This window comes from Neovison vison, chromosome 2 (genome assembly GCF_020171115.1).
Source record: "Neovison vison isolate M4711 chromosome 2, ASM_NN_V1, whole genome shotgun sequence".
Classification (NCBI taxonomy): Eukaryota; Metazoa; Chordata; class Mammalia; order Carnivora; family Mustelidae; genus Neogale; species Neogale vison.
This window is the reverse complement of record NC_058092.1, coordinates 153694497-153710830: the sequence shown is the minus strand read 5'-3', so window position 1 is coordinate 153710830 and position 16334 is coordinate 153694497. Positions and strand designations below refer to the sequence as shown.

Below are 16334 nucleotides of genomic sequence, written 5' to 3'. Positions count from 1 at the left end.
TGGAATATATTTGCATAATAGCTCATCGCCACACCTGAAGTGTCAAACCTTACCCCTGGGAATGTGCGTGAGAGATTTCTCAACCGTCAGCAAAACAGCACGATGGGGCCGAGTTCGTCATTTAGTTTCTCAGACACAACAGCTTTCAGACACAGACCAAAAATTCTGGTTGAGAAAAATCGGAGGCAGAGAAGGGACGTGGAAAACAAGCATCAGACACGGGGCATGTGAGCTGTGGAACCAGGAAAGGCTCAAAACTCCCCATCTACCCCTCGGTCCTGGAGGCACCCAGGGGACACCCAGAACGTTCTCTGGCTTCAAGCCTAGTTAGAACCACAGCGTTCTGGTGATAAAGGTCTGACCTTCATGCTGTCACTCCCCCAAAATAAAAGGTCGAGAGGAAGAATCCTTTCGATAAAAGCCTTTCCTTGCTTTTATGATTGATTTCAAGTGGCAGAATACCCAACTGAAAATGACTTAAGCAAAATACGGAATTGGCTGGCTTACGCAGCCCAAAGCTCCACCAGGCCCAGAAGGACCCCAGGGTAGAGGGTGCGTCATCAGAAATCAGTCTCCGCATCCCGTGCCCTGCATTCCTCTGTTGTTTGCTGAATTCTCAGGCCAGTCTCGCTTTGTGGGGGTTAGAAGGCTGCCAAGGGCCTTAGGCCTGCACCACCCCCCCACCACCGAGTCTGAGGGAAAGAGAGGGCCAGCCTGACTGGCACAGCTCCCTGTCGCCGGGGCTCCAGAACTCACTGGGGCAGGCAGAAACAACAGATCTCTGGGACTCTGGAGTGAACTCTGTCTTTCCATTGCCCGGGGCCTTTGGCCACCCTGTCACTTGCTTGTCTGTTTCTTACCTGAGGCCTAAAGTCCGGAGACTTTATGCGGAGATTGTATGCAAAGCTAAGTTCAGAGGGAAGAGAAAACCGAAGTCGGCCCAGCACGGCTGCACGTGCTCGGTCAGCCCCAAGTCCCAGTCGTTTGGCAGAGCTTCATGGACACTGGACTCTGGAGCAATTTGCCTTCTCAGTCGGCCTTGACACTTTCCTTTTACCATCCACGACTAAGAACGTTCCCTGCTCCTATCTCTTTACTTCTTTCCTTCTGGGAAGTTTAGGATGTGGTCCATATTCCTACCCTGGCTGCCCCGGGAGTCCCGTACCCACTGTTTCCCCAGAAGTGGCCCTGCGCTGGCTGAGCAGTGTTAGCCCCAAACACGTCTCTGTCATCAGTCTCACAGGGATTCCTAAGTATTTTTAAATCTCTTAAAATTCTCGAACTTATTTGTACACCCAGACAAGCCCGCATTGTCCTTTCTGTGGAGAGAGATTCCCGAAGACCTACCCTGAGCTCCTGGGGGAACTGAGGGCCTGTTTTCATGCCTTTCACAGTTGTCTGGAATTACTGAACAGCCTGGAAAATGAAGGGCAAGTGGTGGCCTCCAAGAGGAATTTTTCAGATCAGCCATTTAAAAAGAAAATTTGCATCTTGAATGAGTTCGACCCCCTTTCTGGGCCTGAGATTTGATTCAGGAATGCAGGTGGTAACTCGGTGCCCAGGAAGGGCCCAGAAGCCGCATTTCTGCTCTAACCTTAAGGCTCCACTCCTGGAAAGGAGGCTAACGGTGGTCAGTGATCACAGATTTCCCCGTGTGGGAGATCCCATGCTCACGCTTCCCGGCTCGGGCTCTGGAGCTGCTGAGAGCCCGCTGGGCGAATGACAAGGGCCCGGGACGGAGGCAGCCCTGCTGAGAGCCACCCACCATGCCCCCCGGACTAAAAGAAGCCACTTCTGCAGTCAGGCCGGCTCAGGGAAGGGACTTCAGGGCCTGGGCGGCACTGCCTGTCCTTCCGGCCCAGCTCCTCCTCTGAGCAGGGTGTTCGTGACGGCCCCTTTCCAGTCCCAAGTGAACCCTCTAACGGATGTTCACTGAATCGCACACAGTGTGGGAGGCATTTGAGAGGTTTGGGGACATAACGGAGAGCGTTCAAACTTAGACTCACACCAGACCTGGTTTAAAGTCACGGCTCAGCCACCGATTTGTCCTGTGACCTTGGGCAAGTCATTTAACTTCCCAAGTTTCCCTTTTCTGATCTGTGAAATGAGAAAAATGAAATTTGACTTCCAGAATGGGTACACAGGCAAGAATGCATATATTTGGGAAGGTGTACAGCTGTTCAGCAAATGCAAAATGAGGACTAGTGCTGCGCTTCTCCACTACCTGTGTAAGCACCAGTAGTAATGCCTCAGAGCCCAGCACATGCCTAGGCATGGCTCCGAGTCTAATAGCCCTAAGACATCTGAAAAAGGAGCCTCAAGGCTTTTATTGCAATATGTCCAGGCACTTTGTAAACATATCCAAATAAATTGTGGGGTAGCTTAATTGCAAGCTGAGATATGTAAATCCTACCCTGCATAATTGCAAATTTTAATTATAGTGCTCCATTTTACTATTAACCCATAAGCCGAATAAGATTGCTGCTTTGCATTTGAGAAAAAAATTGCCTTTTGAGAAACTCCATGCTTTGCACAAAGATCTTACAAACCATGCTTAAAATAGCTCAGTGGGTAGAGAGCATCCAGAAAAATCTTCCCCATGGTGAAAAGGTAAAAAATAAAATGTGTGTTGAGAACTTCTTTCTTTGACTGCCTTGCCCAAGTCAGGCACACATGGCCTTGAGCATCCTCAGTAAGAAACCATGCGTGAGACAGAGATGCTGGTGGGTCTGCAGAGAGTGCAAGGGAGGGGCTGGAGAGATGATGAACGGTGTCATTGAAAAGGACCTCTATGGAGGGGCCTGGGTTGCTCCGTGGGTTAAGCGTCCACCTTTAGTTCAGGTCATGATCCCAGGGTCCTGGGATCAAGCCCCACATTGGGCTCCCTGCCAGCTTCTCCCTCTCTTCCCCACCTGTGCTCCCTATCACTCTCTCTGTCTCTCCAACAATTAAAATCTTAATTTAAAAAAAAATGAAGAAAGAAATGGACCTCTATGGGCTGGAATATGAAAGCCAATGATGGATCAAGAGTTGGTAAAGGTCTAAAGATACAAACGTAGTGATCCAAAGGGGCACGTGCACCCGAATGTTTATAGCAGCAATGTCCACAATAGCCAAACTATGGAAAGAACCTAGATGTCCATCAACAGATTAATGGATCAAGAAGATGTGGTATATATACACAATGGAATACTATGCAGCCATCAAAAGAAACGAAATCTTGCCATTTGCGACAACATGGATGGAACTAGAGCGTATCATGCTTAGCGAAATAAGTCAAGCGGAGAAAGACAACTATCATATGATCTCCCTGATATGAGGGAGTGGTGATGCAACATGGGGGCTTAAGTGGGTAGGAGAAGAATCCATGAAACACGATGGGATAGGGAGGGAGACAAACCATAAGTGACTCTTAATCTCACGAAACAAACTGTGGGTTGCTGGAGGGAGGGGGGTTGGGAGAAGGGGGGTAGGGTTATGGACATTGGGGAGGGTATGTGCTTTTGGGTAAATTGGAAGGGGAGATGAACCATGAGAGACTATGGACTCTGAAAAACAATCTGAGGGGTTTGAAGTGGTGGGGGGGGTGGGAGGTTGGGGTACCAGGTGGTGGGTTTTATAGAGGGCACAGCTTGCATGGAGCACTGGGTGTGGTGAAAAAATAATGAATACTGTTTTTCTGAAAATAAATAAATTGGGAAAAAAATAAAATAAAATATGCAAAAAAAAAAAAGAGTTGGTAAAGGAAATGTAAATTTCTTTTTCTTTTTTTTTTTTTTTTGAGATTTCATTTATTTATTTGAAAGAGAGAACAAGCAAGCACACGCATGCAGAGGCAGAGGAAGAAGAAGAAAGAGAATCACCGCTAAGCAGGGAGCCCAATGTGGGGCTCAATCCCAGGACTCCGGAATCATCACCTGAGACAAAGGCACACACCTAAACGACTGAGCCGCCCAGATGCCCCGGAAGTGTAAATTCCTGATTTTCACTAAACCGTACACATAAGATAGGCATGACGAAGGCCTGGCTTGGCACCACTTTAGTAAAATAATTGAGAGGTTTTAGATTTTAGAAGGCAAAAATGAGAGCAGAAAATATCTGGCTCACAGGAGGTCACATCTGTTGCGACCTGAGTAGACGGCATCTGGAATGGGCTAGAGGGGAGGGTTAGAGGCTGTCCAGCAGACTTCTGGATAAGGTCAGTGAGGCTTGCCCAGGTCTGCACCATAGGTAGGGGGGACATCTGGGTGGCTCAATCATTAAGCCCCTGCCTTGGGCTCAGGTCATGATCCCAGGGTCCTGGGTTCGAGTCCTGCATCGGGCTCCCTGCTCCTCGGGAAGCCTGCTTCTCCCTCTCCCACTTTCCCTGCCTGTGTTCTTGCTCTTGCTATCTCTCTCTCTGTCAAATGAATAAAATCTTAAAACACACACAGACAGGGCACCTGGGTGGCTCAGTGGGTTAAGCCTCTGCCTTTGGCTCAGGTCATGATCTCAGGGTCCTGGGATCGAGTCCCGCATCGGTCTCTCTGCTCAGCGGGGAGCCTGCTTCCTCCTCTCTCTCTGCCTGTCTCTCTGCCTACTTGTGATCTCTGTCAAATAAATAAATAAATCTTTAAAAAAAAAAAACCCACACAGACACACACACACACACACACACACACACACAGAGGTAGGAAGGGCTGTTGAGCCTAAGAGAGAGGGCAGTGAGGGTAGAGCACTGTCTTCCAAGGAGTGAAGGGCAGGATACACAGGAGGCACGAGGATGCTAGTTGCTCTGGCAACAGCAGGTGCATCCAGGTGACTGTGGCATCCAGGTGAGGACACAAGGAACAGATCCTGCACAGAGGACAGCCCGCAGCCATGGCAGACAAAGCTCACCCAGGGCTGCCTAAGAAGGCACAAGGGCTGCTCCGCCCAGAGTAGAAGAGGCTGGAGGACTCCCTTCCATGAGCAGCACGAGGGGGATTCTGTAACTCCAAGGGCCCATGCTAGCCCTGCTTCTGTATTCCAAACCCACGAGGGCACTGGGAAGTAACACAGTAAGATTCACAGGAGCCCACAGAGACTAGTTGAAATATTTTGATCATATAGTCTGTCTTTTGATAAACCACAAAATAATGATGCTTTAGAGATGTTTTTCAACTCAGGCAACTCTGCTGCTCAAAGCACAGCTCTAAGGCTCTGTGACGGGGTAAGACATCAAAAGAAACACAGCGCTTAAAGGCGAAGACAAATATTTAAGGGGCATGTGACAGCGTGCTGTCTGTGGACTTGAGGTCACATGGTCTACACGTGTGTCTTTTCACCGGTTGGTACGATGGTGCTCTGCCATTTCAGATTTCTGATCGGCTGCAAGGACGTATAAAATACGTCTCGACGTAACTGAATTAAAAGTCTAATGAGAGAAGATAGAAATAGAAGGAAGGGGAACAAAATGGGACAGGATTAAGGATAATCGCTGTACATAGAAATGACCTGCGCATTTACCACAGTGAACCATGTCTTGTTCGGTATTTGTGACTTCGGGAGGGGTGGAGAGCCAGCCACCCCATTTCACAGATGAGTTAACTGAGGCTCACAGACTGACTAATTTCCCAAACACTTAACCAGGCATTTGAGCCGGGACTTCAATCGAGTTCTGATGAACAACAAAGCTCAAAGTTTCTGACAAATGACCACTGCCGTGGGGAGAGCTGAGGATTAAGTAATGCTGATTATCTTCTCGCTAACTAGACGGGGACCAAGGACATGGAACAGAGCAGGATGCTTCTGCAGACCAATCTCACAGTGACTCCTGTTAGTTAAAGCCTAGCACGGCCCTCACGTGGATGCCTAGCACTCATTTGTGGAGGATCTTGCCCAGAAAGATTTAACATTTTATTTCTAAAGATTTTATTCATCTGAGAGAGACGGAGAGAGCACAAGCCGGGGTGGGTGCGGGGAGGCAGATCGAGAAGGAGAGGGACGAGCAGATTCTCTGCTGAGTGCAGAGCGGGACACGGGGCTCAGTCCTGGGATCCTGGGATCATAACCTGAGCTGAAGGCAGATGCTTAACCAACTGAGCCACCCAGATGCCCCTGACTTAACTTTTTTTTTTTTAAAGATTTTATTTATTTATTTGAGAGACAGAGATCACAAGTAGGCAGAGCTGCAGGCAGAGAGAGAGGGGAGGAAGCAGGCTCCCCGCTGAGCAGAGAGCCCGATTCGGGCCTCGTTCCCAGGACCCCGAGATCATGACCTGAGCCGAAGGCAGAGGCATAACCCACTGAGCCACCCAGGCGCCCCTGATTTAACATTTTAAAACCAATGTGGAGAATGTGATAGAAATGTAACTGCCACGAAAGCCATACTTGCCTTTCAAGTGGTTGTTCTATGTGTCTCTCACAGTGATGGTGTTTAATATCTTATACAAGACTTCTGATCTATCCCAACAAACTCATTATTAAAGGAACTTTTCATTCATTAGGACTAAAAATAGTCAACTTCTTTAGGACCAAGATCTTTGCTGGGATAACCAAAACACGAATCAATATTTCTAGCCTAAACATTTGTCTCATGGTAATGACAAAGTTTGGTTATTTAGTGATTGTTTATATGCAAGGAGAAGGGTGATAGATCATAATATCAGAATGTTTCTATCATATGGGGATTTATACACACAAGGCACATTACAATGTATAAATTACAGTGCATTTGTTGCCGTTGTCTGTAATTTAAGTGGAGACCCCAGGCAGAGCTCATCGAGACAGATTTTTAAGACCTTATTAGTTAAGAGAACATCATTTTAACAGGGAACTTCCTAACACTGGCAAATGAGACCAAGGTGAAGATCTCCTTTACCTTTTACACATTATCATGGGACTCAGTTCGTTTAAGAAGTAGACAACACCTACTATGTGCACAGCCTTTCAGCGACACAAGATGAAAAAGAAACAAGTCTAGACTTGGCGATAAGTATTGTCTCTGCCAATCCTGGGTAGAATTTGCTGATGGCCACAGGCTAATTCATCTTCCAAAGATGGCTGCTATAATACCTCTCACCTCATAGGCCTCCTGAACCTAACCCCCTTTGAGTCCATCAAGTCCTGGAATCTGGGTGGGTGTAGGTGGATGGGAATTGGAGAGGTCCCGGGGCAGGAAGGACACTTAGGTGGAGGACACAGCCCAAGGCAAGGCTTGGGATGAAAAAGCCACTGTGTGAGGTGTGACAGAATGTTTTGGGTAATAAGCTGGAAATTGAGATTAAAACTGAGGAGGGTCTAGACCTGTGCTGTACATCGTGGTAGTCTCTAGACACATGTGGCTATTGAGATTGAATTCATTACAATTAAAGAGAAGAAGTAAAAATTCAGGGGATGACTGGGGGCTTCAGTCCATGATGTATCTGATTCCTGATTTCGGATCAGGTTGTGATCTCTGGATTGTGAGATTGAGCCCCGCATCAGGCTCCTGGCTGGTCAAGGAACCTGCTTGAGATTCCCTCTCTCCCTGTCCCTCTGCTCCTCCCCTCCCCGGGCTCTCTATCTCTAACAGAAAAAAAAAAAAAAAAGTAAAAATTCAGTACCTCAGTCACATTGGCCCCATTTCAAATGGTCATTAGCCATACCTGGACGGTAGGGCCGCCATATTGGACGGTGCAGGTGCACAGCATTCCCAGCACTGCAGAGCTCCTTACTTGACAGGGCTGGACCAGGTGGTATTCTTCTCCTCAGGCAGCTACGAGCCACCACAGGCCTCTGGGGCAGCATGGAACCTGGTGCTCCATGTGCAGATCTGACCAGAGTGCAGGGGAGTCAGGAGGGCAGAGGACACATGTGTGTCCCAGGGAGAAGCAGTGTTGGGGAACAGGAAGCCTGTGGATTTCAAGATAGCCCAGGTGGGGGGAAACAGACTGGCCTAGAAATCACCAGGTGGCTGGTGATTTACTTATCCGTTCCTTAAGGTACTGAAATGGTTTCATGGGGCACCTGTGGCTCAGTCAATGAGGTGTCTGCCTTCGGCTCAGGTCGTGATCCCAGAGTCCTGGGATCAAGTCCCACATTGGGCTCCCTGCTCAGCGGGGAGGCTGCTTCTCCCTCTCCCTCTGCCCTTCCCCTGCTTGTGCTCTCTCTCTTTCTCTCAAATAAATACATAAAATCTTTAAAAAAATTTTTTTAAAAATATAAAATGGTTTCATTAGTGCTGGGCTCACTGGAGACTTGCAGGAACAAAGTCAACTTCCAAAGGGCTGAGAGCAAGCCTGGAGGACTGGGAAGGCTGGCAAGTGAGGCAGCAGGGGTGGAGAGGGAGAAGAGGCCCAGAAGAGGGGACTGTGAGTGCAAGGGCCACAGCCCAGGCAGGGGGTGGCATGCTGGGGTACCCTCCAGCAGCATGTGCCCCCTAACTCCAGAGGAAGAGGATTTGTGATCAGCCTTTGAAAGCCAGGGGACGAGTAGTAACCAAGTCCTCAGAATCCAAGACCTGGTAACCAAGTGCTCCGTTGTAGGCAGTGGGACAGCCACGGAGATGCTCTCCAGCCAGAAACCAGGCAGGCAGTCATTACCATTTGAAATAAAAACCAACAGTTTAAGATAGTCAGAATGAGCTTTCCAGAGCCTTTACAGGGATCCAGATGAGATTTCCTGCCATTTCCTTTCCTGATACCCACCTCTTACTGTCCAGAATTCCATCACTGATCTTTTAAGCAGCTGGGCACGGGGCTCCGTGTTCTGATGTCCCACAAGGCGACCAGCCTGGGTTTTGCATCAGGAACTTTTTTCCCCAGCAGCACTGAACATTTTCCCCGAGTTGGCCCCCTCAGAGAGACCTCGTAAAGGCTGGACAGCCTTCCACATGCCTGCAGACCCCTCCCCACCCACAGCCAGGCCAAGCGAAGGCAGACCCCTCCCACACGTAACAGCGCTCAACTGAGTTCACAGCAGCTCATGACAGAATCAATTATTTGTGACACAGAGTAAGGAAATGGGGACCCTGCTCTAGAGGCTCATACACGCAAGGAGCCCCAGAAGCCGACGGTTCAAGAACCAGACTGAAACCTGCAAGTGAAGAAACTGAGCAAACACGGACGTCCAGGAGCACCTTGCTCCCCACGCGGGTTAGGAGACCACCTGGCAATTAAACTCCCCCCAGAGCCTGTCCCCGTCCCCTTCCTATCAGGGACCCTTAAAGCTCTGTCCAGCTCAATGGGGATGCATCTTGCTTATGTCAGATTCCAGGCCAGAAAGACTGGCTCCTTATTTATCTGAGACTAGGAGACAAAAAGGAAATCTCTTGTAGTAACGATCTTGTTTCAAGATTGTTGAAACAATCTTGCACTTTTCTGCATGGTTAAGGGCAAAGTCATTGCAGGGTCCTCTATAGTGACAGGTGTAAATGCGGTTTTCAGAGCTCCAAAAAGATACCCCAACTTGTCTTCCCCTAAGGAAACTGAAAGTAACAAGCCCTTGCCTGTCATTTTCTTTTACTCTCTGGCTCTGTAAATATGCATGGTTTCTCCTTAAACACACACAAAAGAGAACTCGTGTTTCTGTGCTAATTTTCACACAGGTACTCGTACTGCAAAAATCCCACCTTTCTTGAATATGAGGATCATGCCAGAGGGTCTCCCCACCGAGTCCTGCCCCCCACCAGCCCTGGCCCCATAGGGACTTTAAGGCACAGAGAAGAATCATAACAGTGCAGGCTCACATGGGGCTCTATGTATATGAACTGATTTTCTCTTCACGGCAAGTCTGTGAAGTAGGTCCCCTCATTTTGCCCCCATTTTACAGAAGAGGAGAAAGAGAGACCTGAGGTCACCAGCGTTAGGTGGTAGAGGTGAGACATGAGCCCAGGTGGGCAGATGCCCCAGGTTGAGTTTTAATTACTCCCCCCTACTGCCCGTCCCACAAGGGTGTGATTTTATGGTCGCAGGAACCCTCTAAGGGGAGAAACAGAAACCACAGACCTCCTACATTAGTGGTGTCTTATACAGGACATCAAGAGCACACCGTCAAGTGCCCGAGTCATGCAAAATGTCATGTCAAAAATACCGTGGAGGGTCGACCAGGGTTTATGGGGCTCAGCGCAGGTATGGCTATAAGTTAGGGGAGGGGTTCTGGAATAGTCCTTCTCCTCTGCCCCAGCTGAAGATGGACCGGCTCACTGGTGTTCTCCATGACCACCCATCCGCAGCACCTTCCCCTCACTCCCCCAAGCCCTCAGGAGTTCTGGAAAATTAGTTAGTAGAACATGACTCCGCCTTCACGCCTTCCCTTCAGAAGTAGGCGCCCCGACTGCATCACTGTTTGCTGGAGGAGGTTTGTGACTGGCCCGGCCACATAGTCAAGAAAAGGCATAAATAACTGCAAGTTGAACGCTCTGGAGCACCTGCGCTCTGGAACACCTGGTGTTCTCCGTCGTGTTGAGCTGTGAAGAGCGCACACTTGCACGCGACACGCTCACTCAGGATGCTCACGGGAGGTACAGCCGAGAGGGGACACGTGCCATCCAGGGGCATTCCCCGCCGGGGGCTCCCTCAACAACCTTTCTGAGGGCAAATGCCAATACTTGGCAGAGGGAACTCATTTTTCCTGCGCGACCAACAAAACCCAGGCTGGTACCCGACTGTAGAGCTGCAATCCGAACTGTTCGGTTCAGAGCCCCGGCGCCCCCCAACCCCAATCCCACCCCCAGTGCTGAGCGATGAACGGAGGAAGCCTCCTGGGGGACACACTCAGCCCCCAGCTGCTGGCGAGGCACGAAGGCTGAGCCTTGACACGGAGGAAGGTCAAGGAACATCAGGAAGCACGAATTTTAGCAAAGCATATTAGCATCAACTTTAGGATCTTACTTGTAATTTTTCTCCCAGAATTTCACTGGCCTGACATAGGAGGTGATGAAAATGACACTCCCGAGGAACGGGCTCAGTGGGGTAGAGAAGATGGAGGTGATCATCGTCTGAAAGAAAAGCATGGCGGAATCTGAGAATTCTGAGTTAAGGCAAAAAAAAAAAAAAAAAAAAAAAAAACAAACCAAAAACACCACTTTTTTCAGTGTCATTATGTATCGAAATATTATTTCAGATTTTGACTTGTTTATAGGAAAGCTGTTTTCTTGCCAAGGAAAGAAAAGATGGCATGTATGTGATCTCTCTGTGTACTGAGTCAGGGATATAAAACTTTCAGTAGGATCCCGCTAGGTCTCATTTCGCCAGCGTCAAAACCAAATGATTCTCATAAAAATCCCAGCGGTCTCAGGGTGATTTATGGCAAAGATATAATATCTGAGGTTTGAAAAGAACAGTTTCTTTTTACTAGGGTATCATTAGTGGAGCAAACCGCACTGTGCTACACTTGCTGAAGTATTAGGTAGCTTTATAAATAATTAAAATTAAATTACACGTTTTAAAAGAAATAAATACCATTGTGTGAGAAGGTAGCATCTCTGTTTCTCAAAGACTCTCTTCCCGCTATTCAAAAAAGTATGTTCTTTATGATATGTTGAACACTGATGGCTCGAGTCATGTCTGCTTTACAAGCTAGGACTGTAGACACATGAACTCACAGCATGTTACACGCTGCATGGGTTTCTCACTTACTGGTGGGACTCACTCTGACACATCCTGGTTGATCAGAAACATAACCGTCCAACATTAAAATCAGTACCGCTGCCATACTTGGACGAAGACCAGTGAACTGATCTCTAGAAGTCTGAGGAAGGTGCCCCGAGGGCTTGTCCCTCCCCAGTCTCTCTCCATCACTGGAGAACTGCTCCTAGTTGCCAATCCCACATGTCCCTGCGGTGTAGGGGTGACAGTGAGACCAATGGTTGAGGTGGCAGAAGCCAACAAGGTGCCAGACTGTCCAGGGCTTACATAGGCACCTTGTTCCTTGTCCCTTGTCCCTTCAGGTGGGGGCTTGGAGCGTCCCCCTCCCGGTCTGATCTGATCTCCTACCAGGCTGATCTTCCCACCTGGAAGAGGGCTTTCTCTCAGCTGCACAAATGGAAGTCTTATTTCTTTAGCCTGTGTTCCGAAGGTTCTGGCACAAAGTAAGAAAGGAATGCCTGGCACAGACAGTTAGACTCTATGTGTCACTGCCCATCAGGACATAGAAGTGACCCAGGCATCCAGATGCTTTCATTCCCTCTCAGCCACGTGCTGGCGGAGGGGTGGCCGTGGGGACCTCACCACCCACTTACAGAATCCAGAAACGGAGAGCCTTGTGTGGTTGCAGACACATCTCCAGTTATTTTCAAAGACTTTAGCTCAGAGTTTTGCTTCAGGAATAACTGTATCTTTATTTTATTTTTTTCAACTTGCTATTTCCTTCCAAGCAACTCCAGGAGGGAATTGACATGTCCACCATTAATAATCCATTCTGGTGCTGATTTGTTTGGGTATCAAAAAGATCTCTATGGGGCTACAGTCTACATCCAATCCCTTTTATTTTGACCTGGGTTCATGCGCAGAGCTACAGAACAACGAGCTGCTGTGAGATCTGTCACCGCCATCCATTTTCTCTTCATCGGAAAGCTGAAAATACCAAAATACTGGGTCACAAAACGCACCAAATAAACCATGACCCTTGTCTCGGGAAGAAAAGGGACCTGCACAGGGGATGTCATGGAGTAAAGGTACTGAAAAAAAATGTGAGAAGGCAGAGCCACGGGAGGGATTTCTCTGATGGGAGGAGGGCTCAGGGTTGGGGGGTGGCGGTGTTGCAGAAAAACCAGGACAAAGCCCCATGGAGCTGGGGCTGGGCAGCCTCCCAGGGAGGCTGGCCCTGCTCTTCTCGTCGATTCTACATATTTCCCCCAAGAGTATGTCGTCCATTTGTCAAACGCCAGAGGCAATGAGCCAGAAGCTACATCAGGAAAGCCGTGTGAAGCTGCAAATGAAGTTCAATGTGGTGGGAAAGGAAACACAGTGTAACAGGTCCGAGGTAGGGCAGACATGGATAGGTGGCCTCGGAGGTTGTTTTATTTAGGGGGAGATCGATAGAGAAACGCAGCACGCTCGGGCCAGATATGAAAGCCTGTGGCTGTAGCTGCTTGGGCAACGCCAGGAAATGGGGACTCCAATGACAGCCCACGCAGGGAGCCCTCTGGGTTTCTTTCCCACGGGGACAGGGTGACTGTCAAAAGCTTGCTCTAGTGTACAGTTAAAATGAAAACATCTACGTCAGTCCTTGAAGTTAGAAACAAATCATCCGAAGCTCGAAATGATGTTCCAAAGCGAAATTCCACAGGCTTCCCAGGACACACGTCTAACAGAAATGATCTGGCTGTGCCTGCGTAACTACTAGGAGACAGTGGTCCTACATGGTCTGTACACATCGTTAAAGAGGGAGCGTCAGCGTCCCTCCCTGGAGGTTACCAGCTCAGACACTAAGAGAGGCTACCAGGGGAGAGATGTGCTAGTACTGGAAAAAGCAATTTACTAAACAGTGCCCCGCTGGCCTGAACGCTAATTCACTTCCAAAATGGAGCAAATTAGTCCCTTCCCGATGCCAGGATTGAACCCACAGCTTCTTAATAGAGTGATAAAATAATTAACATTTCAGAATTAGTCAGGATCCAGGCCTGGCGCTTAGGAACCTCAGGGCTTGGTTTTGACAGCACACACACCCGGTTTTCTAAACGATTTCTCTCGTTGTATTCAGAATGGTACAACATTGGCTTCCAGATAACCCGTATCTACCTTTACAACTAGTCAAGGATGGGAAGGTGTCCTGGGATAAGGGGGGAGGGGGTGACAGGCCCTGTCAGCTATCACAAGACTGCAGTCGTCAGGCTCTAAGGTCACTTGGAAGGCTCTGTATCTTAGGGGGGGTTGTGGATGTCACTATCAGGAGCAAGTTTAGGAACAAAAGCACAGGGACCCATCGAGCGTCCTCAAACAGAGCCACCAAAGGCCCAATGAAATCTACATCTCAGATGTTCAATTTCTTGAGAACGAGTCCGCCCACCAAGAAAACACTTAGATTTAACAAGCGCCGTGTGCCATGTGACGTAGACACTAACGCCGTTTTTATTCTTAGAGATGTTAAGCACCAGATACAAAGTGCTTTTGCACGAAACAACGCACACCAACAGGTCAGGTAATTGAAAGTTATGGCTCCCAGAAGGGTCCTAACTCAGCTGCGGAACCACAAGGAGTAATTAGCATCGCTGAACTCACCTAACGAGGCATAGACAGGCACAAGAAATGCTACAGATCTGCGTGGGACTGAAGTTAGGATGAAACTGGGATTCATAACTTTGAGTTTCACATTCTTTGTGCAGCTCCTCGACCACAAATTTGCATCACCCCATAGTTCTCATTCAGTAAACAGGCTTTCAACTCTAGGTAGGATGCCTGACATACTTCAGAAATAAATAAATATCACCTCTCTTTGAGCTTGCTGTCTTTGTTTTAAAGGGCTCTTTAGAAAAACCAAAATTACTGGTATTGTAGAAAATGATTGCAGTTCAAGGGAAAAAGTGGCGGAGGAGCTCCCTCACGCTTTGCAGTTTTTTTCTTCCTTAGCTTGTTCTGCCAAATAACCTTGAAACATTTCAGAAATATCAATGCAGGTCTAAGAATAGGAGCACAGAACACCGTGCGTTGTAAGGCCAGCTCCTGGTATGCTTGAAAGATGCTTGGAGAAGGGCACTGTTAAAAGCCTAGAATATGTTATCCTTTAACGATTACCCCACATGTGTTTCTCTGCCTGTTCACGAAGTCCAGGTCCCGGAGACTGCTCGTAAGTCATCTTAATGAGCCCTGTATGGACATTGTATGGAAGGAAGTTCTAGAATTGGGGGTCACACACGCCAGAGGGTAAGGATCCCGGGCAGGCTTTTGAAGATGAACACTCCAGGATCCACGCCCTGAGACATGATTTTAGAATTATGTGCTGGGCTCAGGGATTTTGTTATTTAACAAGTTCCTTTAGGAACTCCGAAATAAGTAATTCCCGAAGTGCATCGTGGAAAGCACACATTTAGAAGGTATAAATGAGGTGGGAAGGAAAACCTTTGAGGGCAAATTTGAGGCCTCAGTCTAGGATATTTTTGTCTAATCTCTCTCTCTTCAAGCATATTTCTTCTTTTTATTAATCTCTCTCTCCTTATGCACACACCCTACATACAATTTCGCTATCTGTGTCAAAGGGATCTCTCCAAGGAGGGTCTCAAGATTGTTCTGAAGTAAATAAAAACTAATTATCATTAAGGAAACACTTAAAAGCAGACAAAGCAACCAAATGAATGTACGAATGGTAAAACTAGGCTTCTTGGCTAAGAGCAGCTACAAAACGAAACCACCTATTAGTTCTCTCATCTTTAGAAGACTTTGGGTAATTCTATGTGTATCTAATTCTGAGTTTTGAATATTACTCAAGTATGTGATTACCAAGCTCAATCCTAAAATGGTGTTAGATAATCTATAACAGTCTATCAGAGCCATCAACCCTATCCACCGTGTTTAATAATAGCAGATTGAATTACACTATTTTGCACTGAGTCACCTGAACCATTTAAGCAGTAACTTTCCATTTAAAAGAGAGGATAACCTTAATGCAGATCTGGGCGTGGGAAATGGAAGAATAAGAGAAAAATAAAATAATCCTGGCGAGGCATTAGGAAGCAGGAGGGGTTCAAAATTAAGCAATGACTTTGAAAGCTAAGTGGCCCAAGGGGAATCTGAAGTGCCTCCCTGGGTCCCCGTTAAAATGTAATCTTAAAGTCTTGCAAATCCTTTCATTGCCAGGGCTCCGTGGAAAGCATGCTTCCGTAAACTGTGACTCCGGCTCACTCATGAAAACGGAAGCACAAAGGATACGAGGGATGGCAAAGAGCTGAGCAAACACGTGAAATGAAGACCCCCAGGCCATCTGCCACGGAGCCACGTAGGTCAGGACGAACTGCAACTTGTGAAGCAGGTCCCCGAGCTGAAAGCAGAAGAAGGAAAAGATTCATCAGAGAAGACCACCGACACCCGGGGTGGTGGCCGAGTCAAGGTCACTTACAGTGGGGAGGGGGCGGCCAAGCCGTTGCTCTCCCTCTTGGTCTTACCGTCCCTTGTCCTACAGGCAAGGCAGCCATATTGGGAAATTTTAAAACAGCATCAAGATGATCTGAGGGGTTCCTGTCCCCAGGTTAATGACTCTGGCCAATGGGTGCGTCTTTTGCCTCTCTTAGAGGATCACTCACAGTTTGCTCTTCCTGCCTTCAGATTGGGGCTTTTAGGGGAGAGTCATATAGAAACCTGTCATCAGGGCCACTGTTCAACTTAGTGCCCTTCGGCAGCTCTTGACCAAGAAAAGAGCTCTGTGACATTGAAATACCAGGTACAAGGTGTTTCAGGAAG

The 16334-nt window shown here is 48.0% G+C and overlaps 1 protein-coding gene across 2 annotated transcripts in view; it reads right to left on the bottom strand.

The window, feature by feature from the left end:
- PCNX2 (pecanex 2) overlaps positions 1 to 16334 on the bottom strand; it is a 306841-nt gene that overhangs the window by 70103 nt on the left and 220404 nt on the right. For both annotated transcript variants that reach the window (XM_044239352.1, XM_044239353.1), the window contains exons 22-23: positions 15807 to 15915; positions 10833 to 10962 (exon numbers count right to left, since the gene is read on the bottom strand). In XM_044239352.1, coding sequence (XP_044095287.1) covers positions 10833 to 10962; positions 15807 to 15915 — 239 coding nt within the window. The remainder of the gene's footprint in view (positions 1 to 10832; positions 10963 to 15806; positions 15916 to 16334) is intronic.